This window comes from Oncorhynchus mykiss, chromosome 3 (genome assembly GCF_013265735.2).
Source record: "Oncorhynchus mykiss isolate Arlee chromosome 3, USDA_OmykA_1.1, whole genome shotgun sequence".
Taxonomy (NCBI): Eukaryota; Metazoa; Chordata; class Actinopteri; order Salmoniformes; family Salmonidae; genus Oncorhynchus; species Oncorhynchus mykiss.
In genome coordinates, this window is record NC_048567.1 from 56,187,734 (window position 1) to 56,204,151 (window position 16,418).

At 42.8% G+C, this 16,418-nt stretch overlaps 1 protein-coding gene across 3 annotated transcripts in view; it reads left to right on the forward strand.

Moving 5' to 3' along the window:
- Nucleotides 1-16,418, forward strand: part of LOC110504343 (diacylglycerol kinase beta) — a 149,375-nt gene that overhangs the window by 47,922 nt on the left and 85,035 nt on the right. Inside the window, exons 4-9 of one of the 3 annotated variants that reach the window (XM_036974675.1) lie at nucleotides 7,302-7,322; nucleotides 8,426-8,576; nucleotides 11,869-11,931; nucleotides 12,432-12,695; nucleotides 14,217-14,357; nucleotides 15,873-15,922. In XM_036974675.1, coding sequence (XP_036830570.1) covers nucleotides 7,302-7,322; nucleotides 8,426-8,576; nucleotides 11,869-11,931; nucleotides 12,432-12,695; nucleotides 14,217-14,357; nucleotides 15,873-15,922 — 690 coding nt within the window. The remainder of the gene's footprint in view (nucleotides 1-7,301; nucleotides 7,323-8,425; nucleotides 8,577-11,868; nucleotides 11,932-12,431; nucleotides 12,696-14,216; nucleotides 14,358-15,872; nucleotides 15,923-16,418) is intronic. The other 2 variants (XM_036974677.1, XM_036974676.1) reach the window with 2 other exon arrangements.

A 16,418-nucleotide genomic window follows, 5' to 3' on the forward strand; every position in this document is an offset into this window, starting at 1 on the left:
ACTTCTTCTATTTAAGGTTGATGGAGGCCACTGTGTTCTTGGGGACCTTCAATGCTGCAGACATTTTTTGGTACCCTTCCCCAGATCTCGGCCTCGACACAATCCTGTCTCGGTGCTATACGGACAATCTCTTCGACCTCATGGCTTGGTTTTTGCTCTGACATGCACTTTCAACTGTGGGACCTTAGGTGTGTGTGTATGCCTTCCCAAATCAATTTCTGACATGGAATAGCCTTCATTTATCAGAACAAGAATAGACTGATGAGTTTCAGAAGAAAGTTATTTATTTCTGGCCATTTTGAGCCTGTAATCGAACACACAAATGCTGACACTCCAGATACTCAACTAGTCTAAAGAAGGCCAGTTTTATTGCTTCTTTAATCAGGACAACCGTTTTCAGCTGTGCAAACATAATTGCAAAGGGGTTTTCTAATGATCAATTAGCCTTTTAAATTATAAACTTGGATTAGCTAACACAACGTGCCATTGGAACACGGGAGTGATGGTTGCTGATAATGGGCCTCTGTACGCCTATGTAGATATTCTATTAAAAATCAGCCGTTTCCAGCTACAACAGTAATTTACAACATGAACAATGTACTACTTTTGTAAGACAGTAAATAGCCTAATGTTAAGGCTATCTTACAAACTAATGTAACAGTATTTACTCAACCTTAAAATGAGTAACACATCCATGGCCACTTTGAGTTTACTGTATCAATACATGTCTTATGAAAGCGTGCATGTTCAGGGTCACAGGTCTGTGGAGATCTTCACAATTGCTATAATAATCTGTGCAGAATCTCAAACGGCATTGATCACTTGTACCATGTAATCTCAACTAACTGCAATCCAGGTCATTTGGTTGTGCGACTAGATCAAGCACAGTGATAACACATTAAGTTGCTGTGTAAATAAACAAAAGATCTGACATCTTGTTCCCATTTGAACTTTGATGTACTTTTAGATAGTTGAAAGCATAGTGATAACATATTGGGAATTCAACAAACTTGTGGCTGTAATGGTTTTCTTCGTGAGAAGGAGAGTCGGACCAAAATGCAGCGTGTAGATTGCGATCCATGTTTTAATGAACAAACGTAAAACACGAATCAATGCAAACACTACAAAATAAAGAACGTGATGAACGTAACGAAAACCTAAAACAGCCTATCTGGTGAAAAACACATAGACAGGAACAATCACCCACAAACACACAGTGAAACCCAGGCTACCTAAATATGGTTCCCAATCAGAGACAATGACGAACACCTGCCTCTGACTGAGAACCATATCAGGCTGAACATAGAAATAGACAAACAAGACATGAAACATTGAATACCCACTCAGATCACACCCTGACCAATCAAAACATAGAAAATACAAAGTAAACTATGGTCAGGGCGTGACAGTGGCTGTCTTTTTGAGTGGGTGAAAATAGGTTAGAAACTCATTGATCAACGTATCTACCAAATATTACCCAGTTCTCCACGTTGAAATGACATGGTGTGCCCAGTGAGTTGTACTCGTGTCATCAATTATTCATGCTCTTGGTGACTCACCAATCCTCGCCTGTCCTGGAAGCTGCCCTAAACGCCAGTGGCACACCATCAATGGCCTCGCCTCGCCCATCTCAGACTGTATTTCTCCGTGATGGATGAGCGATAAGGCAGAAAGGGGACTGTAAACTAAGGGTGGATGGGTTTCCACACACACACACACACACACACACACACACACATTTCACAGCAGGCTCTGAAGGGGGGAATGTCATTCAGGTGGTCTAATTCACGACTGGGCCATTCAGTTGAGCTCATCTGCCTGAGAATGTACAGTGGCAAGAAAAAGTATGTGAACCCTTTGGAAATACCGGGATTTCTGCATAAATTGGTCATACAATTTGATCTGATCTTCATCTAGGTCACAACAATAGAGACACAGTTTGCTTAAACTAATAGCACACAAACAATGATACGTTTTCATGTCTTTATTGAACACGCCATGTAAACATTCACAGTGCAGAGTGGAACAAGTATGTGAACCCTTTGATTTAATGACTGGTTGACCCTCCTTTTAGCAGCAATAACCTCAACCAAACGTTTTCTGTAGTTGTGGATTCCTCTTCGCAAAACTGTTTAAATTCAGCAATATTTTTGGGATGTCTGTGAACTGCTCTCTTGACGTCATGCCACAGCATCTCAAATCAGGTTGAGGTCAGGACTCTGACTAGGCCGCTCCAGAAGGCCTATTTTCTTCTGTTGTTGATTTACTTCTGTGTTTTGTGTCGTTGTCCTGTTGCATCACCTAACTTCTGTTGAGCTTTAATTGGAGGACAATTACATCTCATAGTGTTGTGTGTTCCTTCCTTACAAACAACACAACTTTAGTTTCATCTGTCCACAGAATATTTTGCCAGTAGCGCTGTGGAACATCCAGGTGCACTTTTGCAAACTTCAGACGTGCAGCAATGGTTATTTTGGACAGCAGTGGCTTCTTCCGTGGTGTCCTCCCACATACACCATTCTTGTTCAGCGTTTTATGCATCGTTGACTCGTCAACAGAGATGTTGGCATGTTCCAGAGATTTCTGTAAGTCTTTAGCTGACACTAGGATTCTTCTTAACCTCATTGAGCATTCTGCGCTGTGCTCTTGCAGTGATCTTTACAGGGCGGCCACTCCTAATGAGAGTAGCAACAGTACTGAACGTTCTCCATTTATAGAATTAGTCTTACCGTGGACTGATGAACATCAATACTTTTGTAACCTTTTCCAGCTTTCTGCAAGTCAACAAGTCTTAATCTTGTGTCTTCTGAGCTCTCTTTTGTTAGAGGCATGGTTCACATCAGGCAATGCTGCTTGTGAATAGCAAACTAAAATTTTGTGAGGGTTTTTTATAGGGCAAGGCAGCTCTAACCAACATTTCCAATCTCGTCTCACTGATTGGACTCCAGGTTTGTTGACTCCTGACTCAAATTAGCTTTTGGAGAAGTCATTAGCCTAGGGGTTCACATACTTTTTCCAACCTACACTGTGAATGTTTAAATGATGTATTCAATAAAGACAAGAGAAATACAATCATTTGTGTTATTAGTTTAAGCACACTGTTTGTCTATTGTTGTGACCTAGATGAAGATCAGATCAAATGTAATGACCAATTTATGCAGAAAAACAGGTAATTCCAAAGGGTTCACATACTTGTTCTTGCCACTGTATGTCACTTTAGTGACGAGGACCCGAGGAGTGACAAGAACAAGTTAATATGTATTGAGAGCACAGGCAGGGTGGAGAGACAGGGTTTGCTGTGCTGCCATAGTGTGGTGGTTTGACTTGTGCTCTGGTGATAGGTCTATACTTGAGTTTTTTATGCAACATTCTGCAGTTTTTACTTCTTTCTCATGGCTTTCTTGGCTCAGATAGCATGGCGTCTCCTTATCCTTACCCTTTACCCCCATCATAGCCTCTCTCTGTCAAGACTGCATGTGCCCTCCAATTTTAATCATAAATATATCCGAAGGCCAGGCATGATGACACACCTAGCTAGCGTGTGCACATTATTTTTTACCTGTTGTGTTCGCATGGCTTCCAGAATGGATTTGATTGATTTCTCGAGGCCATCAATGCTAAAAGGGAGATGGAGACAGCTGGATGGAGACCTTCCAGAAATGCCTATCAAATCACTCTGGGTGTTCTTATTGCAGACAAGCTTGTCTGTCTTACGATATGTGACCTTATGGCTCCATCTTTTTTCTTTTTTTGGATACGTTTTTGGAACTTGTGTGCATGTTTGTGTGTGCATTTTTCTCAAAATCTGCTGTTACATGATGCAAAGTAAAGCTTCACCAAGGAGGAGAGGAGAGGAGAGGAGAGGAGAGGAGAGGAGAGGAGAGGAGAGGAGAGGAGAGGAGAGGAGAGGAGAGGAGAGGAGAGGAGAGGAGAGGAGAGGAGAGGAGAGGAGAGGAGAGGAGAGGGATATGAATGATGGTTCAGCGGGTCTGGCCTGCCAGCCCAGTGCTCTCTGTCTCTCTGTTTGGGTTAGATCAACAGCACAGAACCACTGCTGTGAGGTCCGTCAATCATACAACACATTAATAAGATATAATCAGATTCAGAATCACCTTTATTTACCAAGTACAATTACACATATCCAGAATTTGCCTTAGTGAGAAAGTGCTGCCAGCAATAGAAAATATACAAAAACAATAAAGACACATAGACATCATAAAGAATATACAATATTGGAACAGTAAACATAAAACATACAACTCTGAAGTATAGGCTGATTACAGTGGGAATATACAATTTACTGAGGGGATATACAAATGTATACTGTATATACAAAGGTATGTGGACACGCCTTCAAATTAGGGGATTCTGTTGCTGGCAGGTGTTTAAAATTCGAGCACACAGCCATGCAATCTCCATACACAAACATTGGCCGTAGAATGGCCTTACTGAAGAGCTCAGCAACTTTAGACTTGGCACCGTCATAGGATGCCATCTTTCCAACAAGTCAGTTCGTCAAATTTCTGCCCTGCTAGAGCTGCCCCGGTCAACTGTAAGTGCTGTTATTGTGAAGTGGAAACATCTAGGAGCAACAACGGTGCAGCCGTGAAGTGGTAGGCCACACAAGCTCACAGAACTGGACCACCGAGTGCTGAAGCGTGTAGCTTCACTCTGTTCTTGGTTGCAACACTCACTTCCGAGTTCCAAACTGCATCTGGAAGCAACGTCAGCACAAGAACTGTTCGTCGGGTGCTTCATGAAATGTGTTTCCATGGCTGAGCATCTGCATACAAGCCTAAGATCACCATGCGCAATGCCAAGCGTCGTCTGGAGTGGTTTAAAGCTCGCCGCCATTGGACTGTGGCGCAGTGGAAACGCATTCTCTGGAGATATGAGTCACACTTCACCATCTGGCAGTTTGACGGACGAATCTGGGTTTGGCGGATGCTAGGATCATGCTACCTGCCCGAATGCATAGTGCCAACTGTAAAGTTTGGTGGAAGAGGAATAATGGTCTGGGGCTGTTTTTCAAGGCTTGGGCTAGACCCCTTAGTTCCAGTGAAGGGAAATCGTAATGCTACAGCATACAATCACATTCTAGATGATTCTGTGCTTCCAATAGTTTGGGGAAGGCCCGTTCTTGTTTCAGCATGATAATGCCCCCATGCACAAAGCGAGGTCCATACAGAAATGGTTTGTCGAGATCAGAGTGGAAGAACTTGACGGGGCTGCAGAGAGCCCTGACCTCAACCCCATCGAACACCTTTTGGGATGAATTGGAACAGCAACTGCGAGCCAGGCTTAATCGCCAAACATTAGTGCCCGACCTCACTAGTGCTCTTGTGGCTGGCTGAATGGTAGCAAGTGCTGGTTACAACGTCTAGTGGAAAGCCTTCTCAGAAGAGTGGAGGCTGTTATAGCAGCAAAGGGGGGACCAACTCCATATTAATGCCCATGATTTTGGAATGAGATGTTCGAAGAGCAGGTGTCCACATATTGTTGGTCATGTAGTGTATCTAAAAGGCTTGATTCTGCAGACATACTGTACATGAGGCATTGTTCGTTCAGATAGGAGGGAAAGGCCAGTGCCAGTTGCGCACTGCAACATCACCCACCTTACAATCTGAGCGGAGGCAGACAACATTTTCAAACTATTTAAACATCACCCACCTTACAATCTGAGCGGAGGCAGACAACATTTTCAAACTATTTAAACATCACCCACCTTACAATCTGAGCGGAGGCAGACGGCATTTTCAAACTATTTAAACAACACCCACCTTACAATCTGAGCGGAGGCAGACAACATTTTCAAACTATTTAAACATCAACTTAAGTGTTTAAAACCTGGATAATTTTTTGGTCATTTTATGAGGTATGTCTCACCTTGTTCCAACCGTAGGAATGTTAAGGGGATTGTTTTATAAAGACTTCCTCATATACCATTGAAACCAGTATTTATGTTCTGAACTTTCTTTGATGTCCAGCAGCCAAAGACACACTTCTAGTCCTATTAACAACCCACGCTTGTTGTTGCATCTTTAGATCTTCCCTCTTTCTACATTTCTGAAGTATATTTTCATCGCTGTCATTAAAAAACACTCACATTTGCGGTGCACTTTTGACAACAGTGTTTTCCAGCTAATTGTATTTTGGGACATTATATCCTACTGCCATGTGCACATTGCTGCACTTTTAATGCGAAGAAACAGCTTAACAGTTTATCAACATATAAGCTAAACGTTCTTATCTGTTGCATCAGCCTACTTGGTTTTAAAATATTTGTTTTATCTACAGGGATTGTATTCATTTGGGATCTATCGCGTTCCACAACTGTCCCAGAGTATGTTTGGAATATTTAATTTAATAGAATAAGTCAACTTTTGTACTATTGGGGATATTAGATTGACATAGTGGATTGGCTAGTGCTTTTTCTGTTCGTTACACATCTTTTGTTGGTTGACGAAAAGTAAATGTGGACAGTTCTTCTAACATCTTCAACATGCCCCTCGGAATTCAATAAGAAGGAAATCAAATGTGAGTGAGAGGTGCTTCGGATCACGGCGTATTGCAGGCGGGAGAAGGGAATTCTAATTATTATATTCAGCCCAAGGGCACAATGGCCAAAGTGGCCGTAAGGCATTATTTTTTTTAGCAGGCATTATGGCCGTCGATGCCGCCGGGAGATTAGAGTCCTGTACTTATGACTTAGGGGTTAGAAGCTGTTCTCGGTCTCGTCATCGTCGGTGATCAGGCCTACCACCGGCATGTCATCAGCAAACTTAATGATGGTGTTGGAGTCATGGGCAGCCACTATATAAGCAGAGGGAGGGATGCTGCTGTGGCGAATATATACAGTGCATATGCAGTGTTTTGTGGATGTGTACATAGTGCAAGGTAGTACACTGGTACTGGCATTCTGTAGGTAGTACACTGATACAAAGGGTTGATAGGTAACCTGAATAGATGCATTATGTCCCACAAACTTGCCATAGGCACAGCATAGCTTGTTTGCCGTTTTTATCTTGAATTATTAATGCATAGTGCATACAGGTTAATTAATTTGATACATTTTGGGGGTTAACTATGGCAGATATTGTCTGTAAAAAGTCCAGAGATTGGATGCTGCATGCATGCGTGTGTGGAAGGGAATGAGGACTAGCTTCCAAAAGAGGGTGTGGCCTCACCCCTGGCTAACCCTAGCTCTAACTGCTTCCACACCCTTTACTACTGCTGCCAGACCACTATAAAGTAACCCCTATGTCTCCTTCTTACCTCTTCCTGTTCCCTCTGTCAAACAGAAGCAAGACGTTCTCAACCAAGTAAGCCACACCCACTGCTGGGGGTCTGCATGATCTGTGGTTTCCGTGTATACATGTACGCTACAGACTGCATGTAACATGTAACATACTTAACCCTATATCATCAGAGGCACCAAGGCAAAGGTCAAAGGTCAGGTGTCAGAAATCTGTGGTTTCAGTGTCTAACACTACAGAATGCATGTAGTATACAGCACATAACCTTATCCCATCAGACACCTATAGCATGCTGTACAACAGTACTCATAATGCTCTCCCACAGTCAGAGGTCACAGGGGTCAGGTGAAGTGCTTCAGTTTGCCAGCTATGTGTCTTTGTGACGCTCAATTTACCAGCATGTATCAACAGTGTTTCCATAACAGAGGAATGTTGATGTGCCGTTTTTTTCTCTTTCTTTTTCATTTTGTTTTTCAACCGCAAGACTAATGGCACTGATCACTGTCTGAAAGCCAGTTCAGACAACCTCATGTTGTTTCTGTAAAGGTATCTGCCCTGAGTAATCTCTGTCAATTATTTTACTCTGTCTGCTTGCTGATAAAGTGAGTCAGGATTGTTTCTGTGTACTGTCTGTATGCCTTTTACGTTTGAAGGTTTATACTAATATTACACTTTTAAAGGCTAAAACCACAGCCAGCGCACCACCCTGTCTGAAATCCATGAAATCAACTGATTTATGTTTTCTCCAAATTGGCCATTTCCAGTCTCCTCTCCTAAAGCTTTTTTCAAAAAAGGCCCAAAGCGATAACTGTTATCATCATGCTCTGTCTGTGTTGTAGAGAGATGATTGAACACAACATACTTATCTAAAACACAATACTGCAGACCATCAATAGAACTTCCAGCATACAGGCAAACAACTTTTCTAAAGGATTCATTCCTTTTTATATACTGAAACAGATTGTTTCTACTGCAGCAGTATGTGGTTTACAACACTTCACAGGTGTTGCCTTCCCACATAAACAAATTAGGGACGTATGGTGATAGCCTTTTACTCAATGTCACCATTGTGTACTTTTTTGCTGCCCAGACTCTGTTGTTTACAACATTTATATCCAAGGTATCTGACTCTTCTTTTTCTCTATCTCTCCATCCATCCGTGTGAGCAGCCCATAGACTATGAGGGTTTCCAGCTCTTTATGACCACATACCTGGAGAACGACATCCCTGAGGAGCTGTGTCAGCACCTGTTCACCTCCTTCAAGAGCAAGACAGGGGGCTGCTCTCCTGAGGTGCCCCGCGCTGGAGCAGGACTGCTGGGTGAGTAGTGGCCTCCTTCAACCTGGTGGTGATTTACTCTGGCTGGGACTGGTGAAAACCTGGGTTGTGTTCAGTAGGGCAGTAGGGTTTATTTTTATTTTTTGTGTTATTGGAGAAGTTCAGGTAATACCTTCCCGTTCCAAATTGTTTCTCAATGTTTTCTCCCTACTGAACATTCCCTGGTAGATATCAACAGTGTCTTTCCTGGCCCTCAAAAGTGTTTTGGATGGAGTTAGGCTAAATCGTTGGTGTACTATTGTATGCATCTCCCAAATTAGATTCCCTCGCAGGTTAATGCTTGTCTCAGGGAGAGTGTCCCTCGCTACAGATTGTAGTCAAGGGAGTTAGTTGTAGTCTGCACTCACAAATTCCTCAAAACACTTTCCAAAAAAACACACAATGCAAACACTGCTGCTTTACTTGCCATGGCAGATCCCTCAGGAATACACACACGCACACATGTTCATGTACCACTTTACTTGCCATGGCAGATCCCTCAGGAATACACACACGCACACATGTTCATGTACCACTTTACTTGCCATGGCAGATCCCTCAGGAATACACACACGCACACATGTTCATGTACCACTTTACTTGCCATGGCAGATCCCTCAGGAATACACACACGCACACATGTTCATGTACCACTTTACTTGCCATGGCAGATCCCTCAGGAATACACACACGCACACATGTTCATGTACCATTTGATTGAACTGTTTAAGCCTAAAGTGGTGCTGGAGTGGCCACAAACAATGACAGTGGTTTAGGTTCATTACTTCCACTGCACCTGGACAGCTTGTAAACTGTGTGTCCTCCTCCACCATATGGGTTTATATGTGGTCTCTATCAGCCTGCCTGGCTGTCCCTCACTGCTGAACATCTGAACACTAGGGGACAGATGGGAGTAATCTAACCCCTCTCCAAATGGAAAGATGGAGGGATTTGCATGCGAGCCCACCCAACCATCTGAGATGGAGAGATGTAGCGATAGAGAGAGGGGGGGAGAGGTGGTGTTACTCCTGAGCCTCTTCATTTGATCAGATGTGGAGAAGAAGAAAAGGGACAGCCTACACTGCCATCTGGTGTTTGATCTCTCTACTAACCTCCGTGGGTGTGCAGAAATGAGAGGATCAGATAGATAGATACACATTTACCCAGCTAGTGTCTGTCTTTCTCTTGTTTTCCTAATATGTCTGTCTGTCTGTCTGTCTGTCTGTCTGTCTGTCTGTCTGTCTGTCTGTCTGTCTCTCTCTGTCTCTCTCTCTGTCTCTCTCTCTGTCTCTCTCTCTGTCTCTCTCTCTGTCTCTTTTCTCTCCTCTCTCTCTCTTTTCTCTCCTCTCTCTTTTCTCTCCTCTCTCTCTTTTCTCTCCTCTCTCTCTTTTCTCTCCTCTCTCTCTCTCACACTCTCTTTTCTCTCCTCTCTCTCTCTCTCTCTCTCCTTTCCTCTCTTTCTCGCTCTCTCTCTTGCTCTCCCTCTGTCAGAGTCCCATCATGGTTTTATCATTCAGGACCAGAAAGGCTTGCGTTTCCTTGCCTGAATCAATCTCCCAGTCCCCAACAAAAAGAGACAGGGATAAATAAGTATTTTTAGTGTGTTTTTGACATTATTATTCACTCCTTTGTCTTGATAGAAGGTATCTTTTGTTGTGTGTTGGGCAGGCAGGGGCCACAGTTCTCTAATAGGTTGATATTCTGCTTTCCTCTCAGGGCCAAACAGACTATCTGTCTTTCTTGTATGACTTTTGTGACTTCCTGTCCTGTCCTTCCTTGCCTACAGCACCAGTAGAGGATTTTACTATACGGGCCAATAGGAACCTGCTATTGACCCTAGCAATGCATGACCCTAGCAATGCACTGGTTATAAGAATGTTTGTTGTTTGACTATAGACAAGGTCCCATAATTTGTCAATAGTCATTGAAGCACTAGTCCGCTTCTTTAGACTACTGCAACCTCTAATCTGCTTTGCCTTTTTATATAGCTTTCTCTTCTCTTTAAAATGTCACCAGATACATGTTTACTGTATTTTATTATAGTTTTATTGAATTGGAATTTTTTTGAATTTTGCCTTGGTTATAAATAGAATCCACCCTCATATTGCCAGACATTTCTATGTATATCTGACTCCTTCTCCTTCCCCTTTAACACAGCCTATATCACACTCCTTCTGTTTCCCATTTAACACAGCATATATCACACTCCTTCTCCTTCCCCTTTAAAAACCTCTTAGCGCACAGATCCTGTTAATGGGATCAAAATCAAACATATCCGGTGAAGCTGGAGCGCACCAAATTCAAATGACAAAATTGTAATATTAAACATTCATGAACATACAAGGGCCCTACATCATTTAAAAGCTTAACTTCTTGGTAATCCAATCGCGTTGTCAGATTTCAAAAAGGCTTTAAGGTGAAAGCATACCATGCGAATATCTGAGGACAGCGCCCCGCATACGAAAGCATTATAAACATTTTCCAAACCAACAGAGGCCTCACAAAAGTCAGAAATAGCGATAAAATAAATCACTTACCTTTGAATATCTTCCTTTGTTTGCAATCCCAAGGGTCCCAGCTACACAACAACTGGTTGTTTTGTTAGATAAAGTCCTTCTTTATATCTCAAAAAAGTCAGTTTAGTTGGTACGTTTGATTCAGTAATCCACCCGTTCCACTAGTTCAACATGCGTACAAAGGAATCCCAAAAGTTACCAATAAACTTAGTCCAAACAAGTCAAACAACGTTTCTATTCAATCCTCAGGTACCCTAATATGTAGATAAATGAGCCACCTTGAAAAACTACAACTGCTAATTTATTTTTCAGAAAACAAGGCTGAAACCCTTTCTAAAAACTGTTGACATCTAGTGGAAGCCATAGGAACTGCAATCTGGAAGCTATTTATTTGTATATCACATAGACAAGCATTGTAATGAACAGTGAGCTCAAATAAAAAACTTCTGGATGGATTTTCCTCTGGTTTTCACCTGCAATATCAGTTCTGTTATACTCACAGACATTATTTTTAACAGTTTTTAGAAACAGAGTGTTTTCTATCCAATGCTACACTCCTTCTCCTTCCCCTTTAACACAGCCTATATCACACTCCTTCTCCTTCCCCTTTAACACAGCCTATATCACACTCCTTCTGTTTCCCCTTTAACACAGCCTATATCACACTCCTTCTGTTTCCCCTTTAACACAGCCTATATCACACTCCTTTCTCTCCCTTCCTCTATTTCACATCCTCTCACTTTTTCTGTCTTGCTTTTCTTGCCCTGATGTGTCTGCAGAGCCACGTTCCATTGATGCAGGCATCTCTATACAGACTGAAGTGGCCTGTGCCCCCATAACAGGTACCACTGCAGGACAACAGGGCAATGTTTAGATAATCCTACTAAGACTCATGGTCCAGTTACTGTCTGTCAACAGTGTTTGACTGCTGTTATAAAGTGACTTGTGATCTGTGTTTTGGAGCAGGTGACATGATAGTAGTCTGTACCATGGCTCAGTGGAATTTAGTTTGTTGTAAACTGTTGTTTTGTGTGTCTCACCTGACCTTTCTTGTTTCATCTGTACCATCCTTGTTATTGTTGTGGAAAATGGAAAAAATGTCCCGTTTTTGGTTGTTGTGAAATGCTGAAACCTTTTCTATTTGTCATTTTGAATCTCTCTTCATGACCCATGGTTGGAAAGTGAGGTATCTTTACTTTGTGTATTTTGTTGTGTAGGCTTAATCCTCAATGCTAAATGTCTGCTTCTGTAAACACAACTGTTTGCAAATTAATGAGTCCACTGCCTACCTATCTTGCTTTATCTTTCCTGAAATCATCTTTCCCCCTTATCTGTCTTCTAGGAATGAATGGGAAGAGCATCCTGACAGCAATGGGCCGGCACACACCAGAGCATTCCATTGTGATGGCCACATGTTCAGGTGCCGTGTCTACCTCTCCCTGCTCCTCCCGTTCCTCCTCACAGCACTCTGGGACAGGGGCCCACACACCCGGGGGTTCCTACCACTCACCTGCCTGCACCCAAGCCAAACTCTCCACAGGTAGCAGTAGTAATGCTCTGACCCCCACCCCAGCCAAGTCCCCAGCCTCCCCTCGCCTCTCCCCAGGTAAATACCTTGTTCAGGTGCTGTAGGCAATTACACTGTTTTCCTGGAAAAGTTGTGACGCATGCTGTATTAGACTATGGTATTACCGTAAACAATGAATTCCAATGACATCAATGTTGGAGAAATGTTGTGCCTGGAACATTACTAATACCACAGCACTAAAAAACACTACATGACCAAAAGAATGTGGACACCTGCTCCTCGAATATCTCATTCCAGAATCATTCATATGGAGTTGGTACCCCCTATGCTGCTATAACAGCCTCCACTCTTTTGGGAAGGCTTTCCACTAGCCGAATCCACGTAAAAGCACTAGTGAGGTCAGGCATTGATATTGGCCGATTAGGCCTGGCTCGCAGTCAGTTCCAATTAATCCCAAAGGTGTTCGATGTTGTTGAGGTCAGGGCTCCGTTTAGGCCAGTCAAGTTCTTTGACACCAATCTCAACAAACCATTTTTGTATTGACCTCACTTTGTGCACGGGGGCATTGCCATGCTGGAACAGGAAAGAGTTTTCCTCAAATTGTTTCAAGTTGGAAGCACAGAATCGTCTAGATTTATCTTCACTGGAACTAAGGAGCTGAGCACGAACCATGAAAAACAGCCCCAGACCATTATACCTCTTCCACCAAACTTTACAATTGGCATTATGCATTCAGGCAGGTAGGGTTCTCCTGGCATCCGCCAAACCCAGATTTGTCTGTTGGACTGCCAGATGGTGAAGGGTGATTCATTACTCCAGAGAACGCGTTTCCAGTGCTCCAGAGTCCAAAGGCGACAAGCTTTACACTGCTCAAGCCAACACTTGGCATTGTGCATGGTGATCTTAGGCTTGTATGCGGCTGCTCAGCCATGGAAACACATTTCATGAAGCTCTGGACATTCCCGTTCAGCACTCGGGAGACCCATTCTGTGAGTTTGTGTGGACAACTACTTTGCGGCTGAGGAGTTGTTTCACCTAAACGTTTCTACTTCACAATAACAGCACTTACAGTTGACCGGGGCAACACTAGCAGGGCAGTGACAATGACAATGAATGTCACTGAGCTCTTCAGTAAGGACATTCTACTGCCAATGTTTGTCTATGGAGATTGCATGGCTGTGTGCTCAATTGTATACACCTGTCAGCGACGGATGTTGCTGATATAGCCGAATCCACTCATTTGAAGGGTTGTCCACATACTTTTGTACTGATTATCACTCACAGCAAGGCATTTTAGCTAGCAGTTTGATAAAGTGTGCTGGTTAATATTGTCTGAGCTGTGGCCATTGGTTTCTGTTAGCTCAATACTTTGCATGGCAATGTAGGGCATGTGTATTGGTAGCTACCTCAGCTTTACCAGCTTTACACAGGCTATGGTATTTATTGGATTTGATTTATGTGCCTATCACATCATATCACCATATCTATATCACCATGCCATATCACATTTCAATCTGCCATGTTGCTTAGTCCTGCTCATGGTCATTGCTGTATTACATCACCATCATCCATTGATCTCTTGTTACATTACATCCATAGAGAGGATCAGAGCGGAGAAGAGGAGGAGTCCATCACCCCAGAAGGGCTCCCCTTTACTCTCCCCCCAGGTGGTGTTTCTGAAGGACATTGTGTGTTACCTGTCCCTGCTGGAGAGGGGCACACCAGAGGACAAGTTGGAATGTGAGTTATAGGGGTTGGTTGGAGGCAAGTTTGTAATGACTTGTGGTTGAAAGACCAAGAGGGTCATGTGGAGTCAAAAGGTCTGTCCCTAAACCACTCAGAAAGACATCCTACCATAATTTGCGAGGATTAGTCTAATTAATTAATTCAGGTAATACACTCAAAAGAAATCCTGGGTTTTAAACAACCCAATTTTGGTTATTTGGTAACCCAGCGCTGGGTAAATATTGGACAGAACACATGCTGGGTGATTTTGACCCAGCCAGTTAGGTTGCGTGAATAACACAACAGGTTGGGTTTTCAGTTCAGTTCAGGTTTTAATTCACTTTCATACTGGGTTGACCCAACAGCTGGGTCTTTTTTTAATGGAATAGGTTATTTTCAGGAGGTGTGGCCTATTAGGGGCGTGGCCTTCAGATCATTTTATGGGGCCACATGTGAGTGAAAATGTCATTCCTGCTCAGGTTGTTTGTACACTGAAAATTAATATTTTTGCATTTTACATATTTTAGAATAAAATTACAACATTGGGATATGCATACGCTCTTGAGGAACTCATATGTGTAAGCCTCATTAAAGCTACAAAAGTGTCAGTGTTCAACTTTATCATGTGATAACAATACAACAGACAGATAAACCAGAATGACATTCACTCTTGCAGGTGACCAAAAATAACTATCTGAAAGCTACGCCCTACTAAGCCACTACTAAGCTTTTCTCTCCCCTCCAGTCTTCTGATCTGACCCACTGGGTCATATTTCAATAACCCAGCATCAACAACCCAACCTCACTCTTTTTAAAGAAAACCACCCAACTAAGTGACCCAATGCCTGCAAACCAGCAGTTGGGTCATCCAAAAAATCCACCATTTTTTTAATTGTACATTTAATTATTTAAGCAAATAATGTTTACAGACATATCTATGTGGCCAAATACAGTCGAGCTCTCACACAGGCACACACAGGCACACACACACACACACAGGCACACACACACACACACAGGCACACACACACACACACACACACACACACACACACACACACACACACACACACACACACACACACACACACACACACACACACACACACAACCTGCCTACACACCTGCCTGCAGTGGCCTCAACACTCAGCAGTACAGTGTAAGTGAGTGACTGGTTGCTAGCAGTAAATCAGGAGCAGGGCTCCCCTGGGGATTATCTCAGCACCTGTCCTTGTTAGCCCCTTGACATCCTAAGCCGTGGTGTGTCTAATAGACTTCTTTAGCATCGGGAGCTATGTCTGCACACCCTGACACAGCTAATCTCAGCTAACCGATTCTGACATCTCAACAACACAGAAGTACATGTCACGCTCTATTACCTCCCCCTGCTTCAACACAGGAGTGGTGTCGTGTAGCACTCTAATATTTCCCCTGCTTTCCAGAGGGGGGTCTGACTGGGAATGTTAGCAGTGCTAACAAGAACTCATTATAGCTGAATCATGGGGTCTCTTTTCTCTCTTTCCCCTCTAGTCATGTTCCGGCTGTACGACACAGATGGCAATGGAGTACTGGACAGCTCGGTAAGTCTGTCCCTCTCTCCTCTTTTCTCATCTCCTTTTCTCTCCCCTTTCTAGTCCAATTACATACCAACCTTCCCACTGGGCAAGACGTTGATCAATGAGATTACAACCTTTATTCACCCAGTCAAGAAGAGCCAAAAGTTAGTTGAATTTCAAATGTGTTATCACTAGGCTTTCAACCATCTAAAAGCACAACCAAATTCCAAAGAATAAACTATCAGATTTTTTGTTTAGTTGTCACCCAAATGTCTATCACTGCACTTTCAACCATTTAAAATCACAGCACATTTCAAGTGGGAATACAATGTCACATATCTTGTTAATTTATACAACAGATTAATGTGTTACTTATCAATGTGCTTCATCTAATAGCAGAACCAAATGACCTGGATTGTAGTTGAGATTACATTAAAAGTACATGGTGCAAGTGATCAATGCCGTTCAAGATTCTGCACAGATTATTATAGCAATTGTGAAGATCTCCACAGACTTGCGA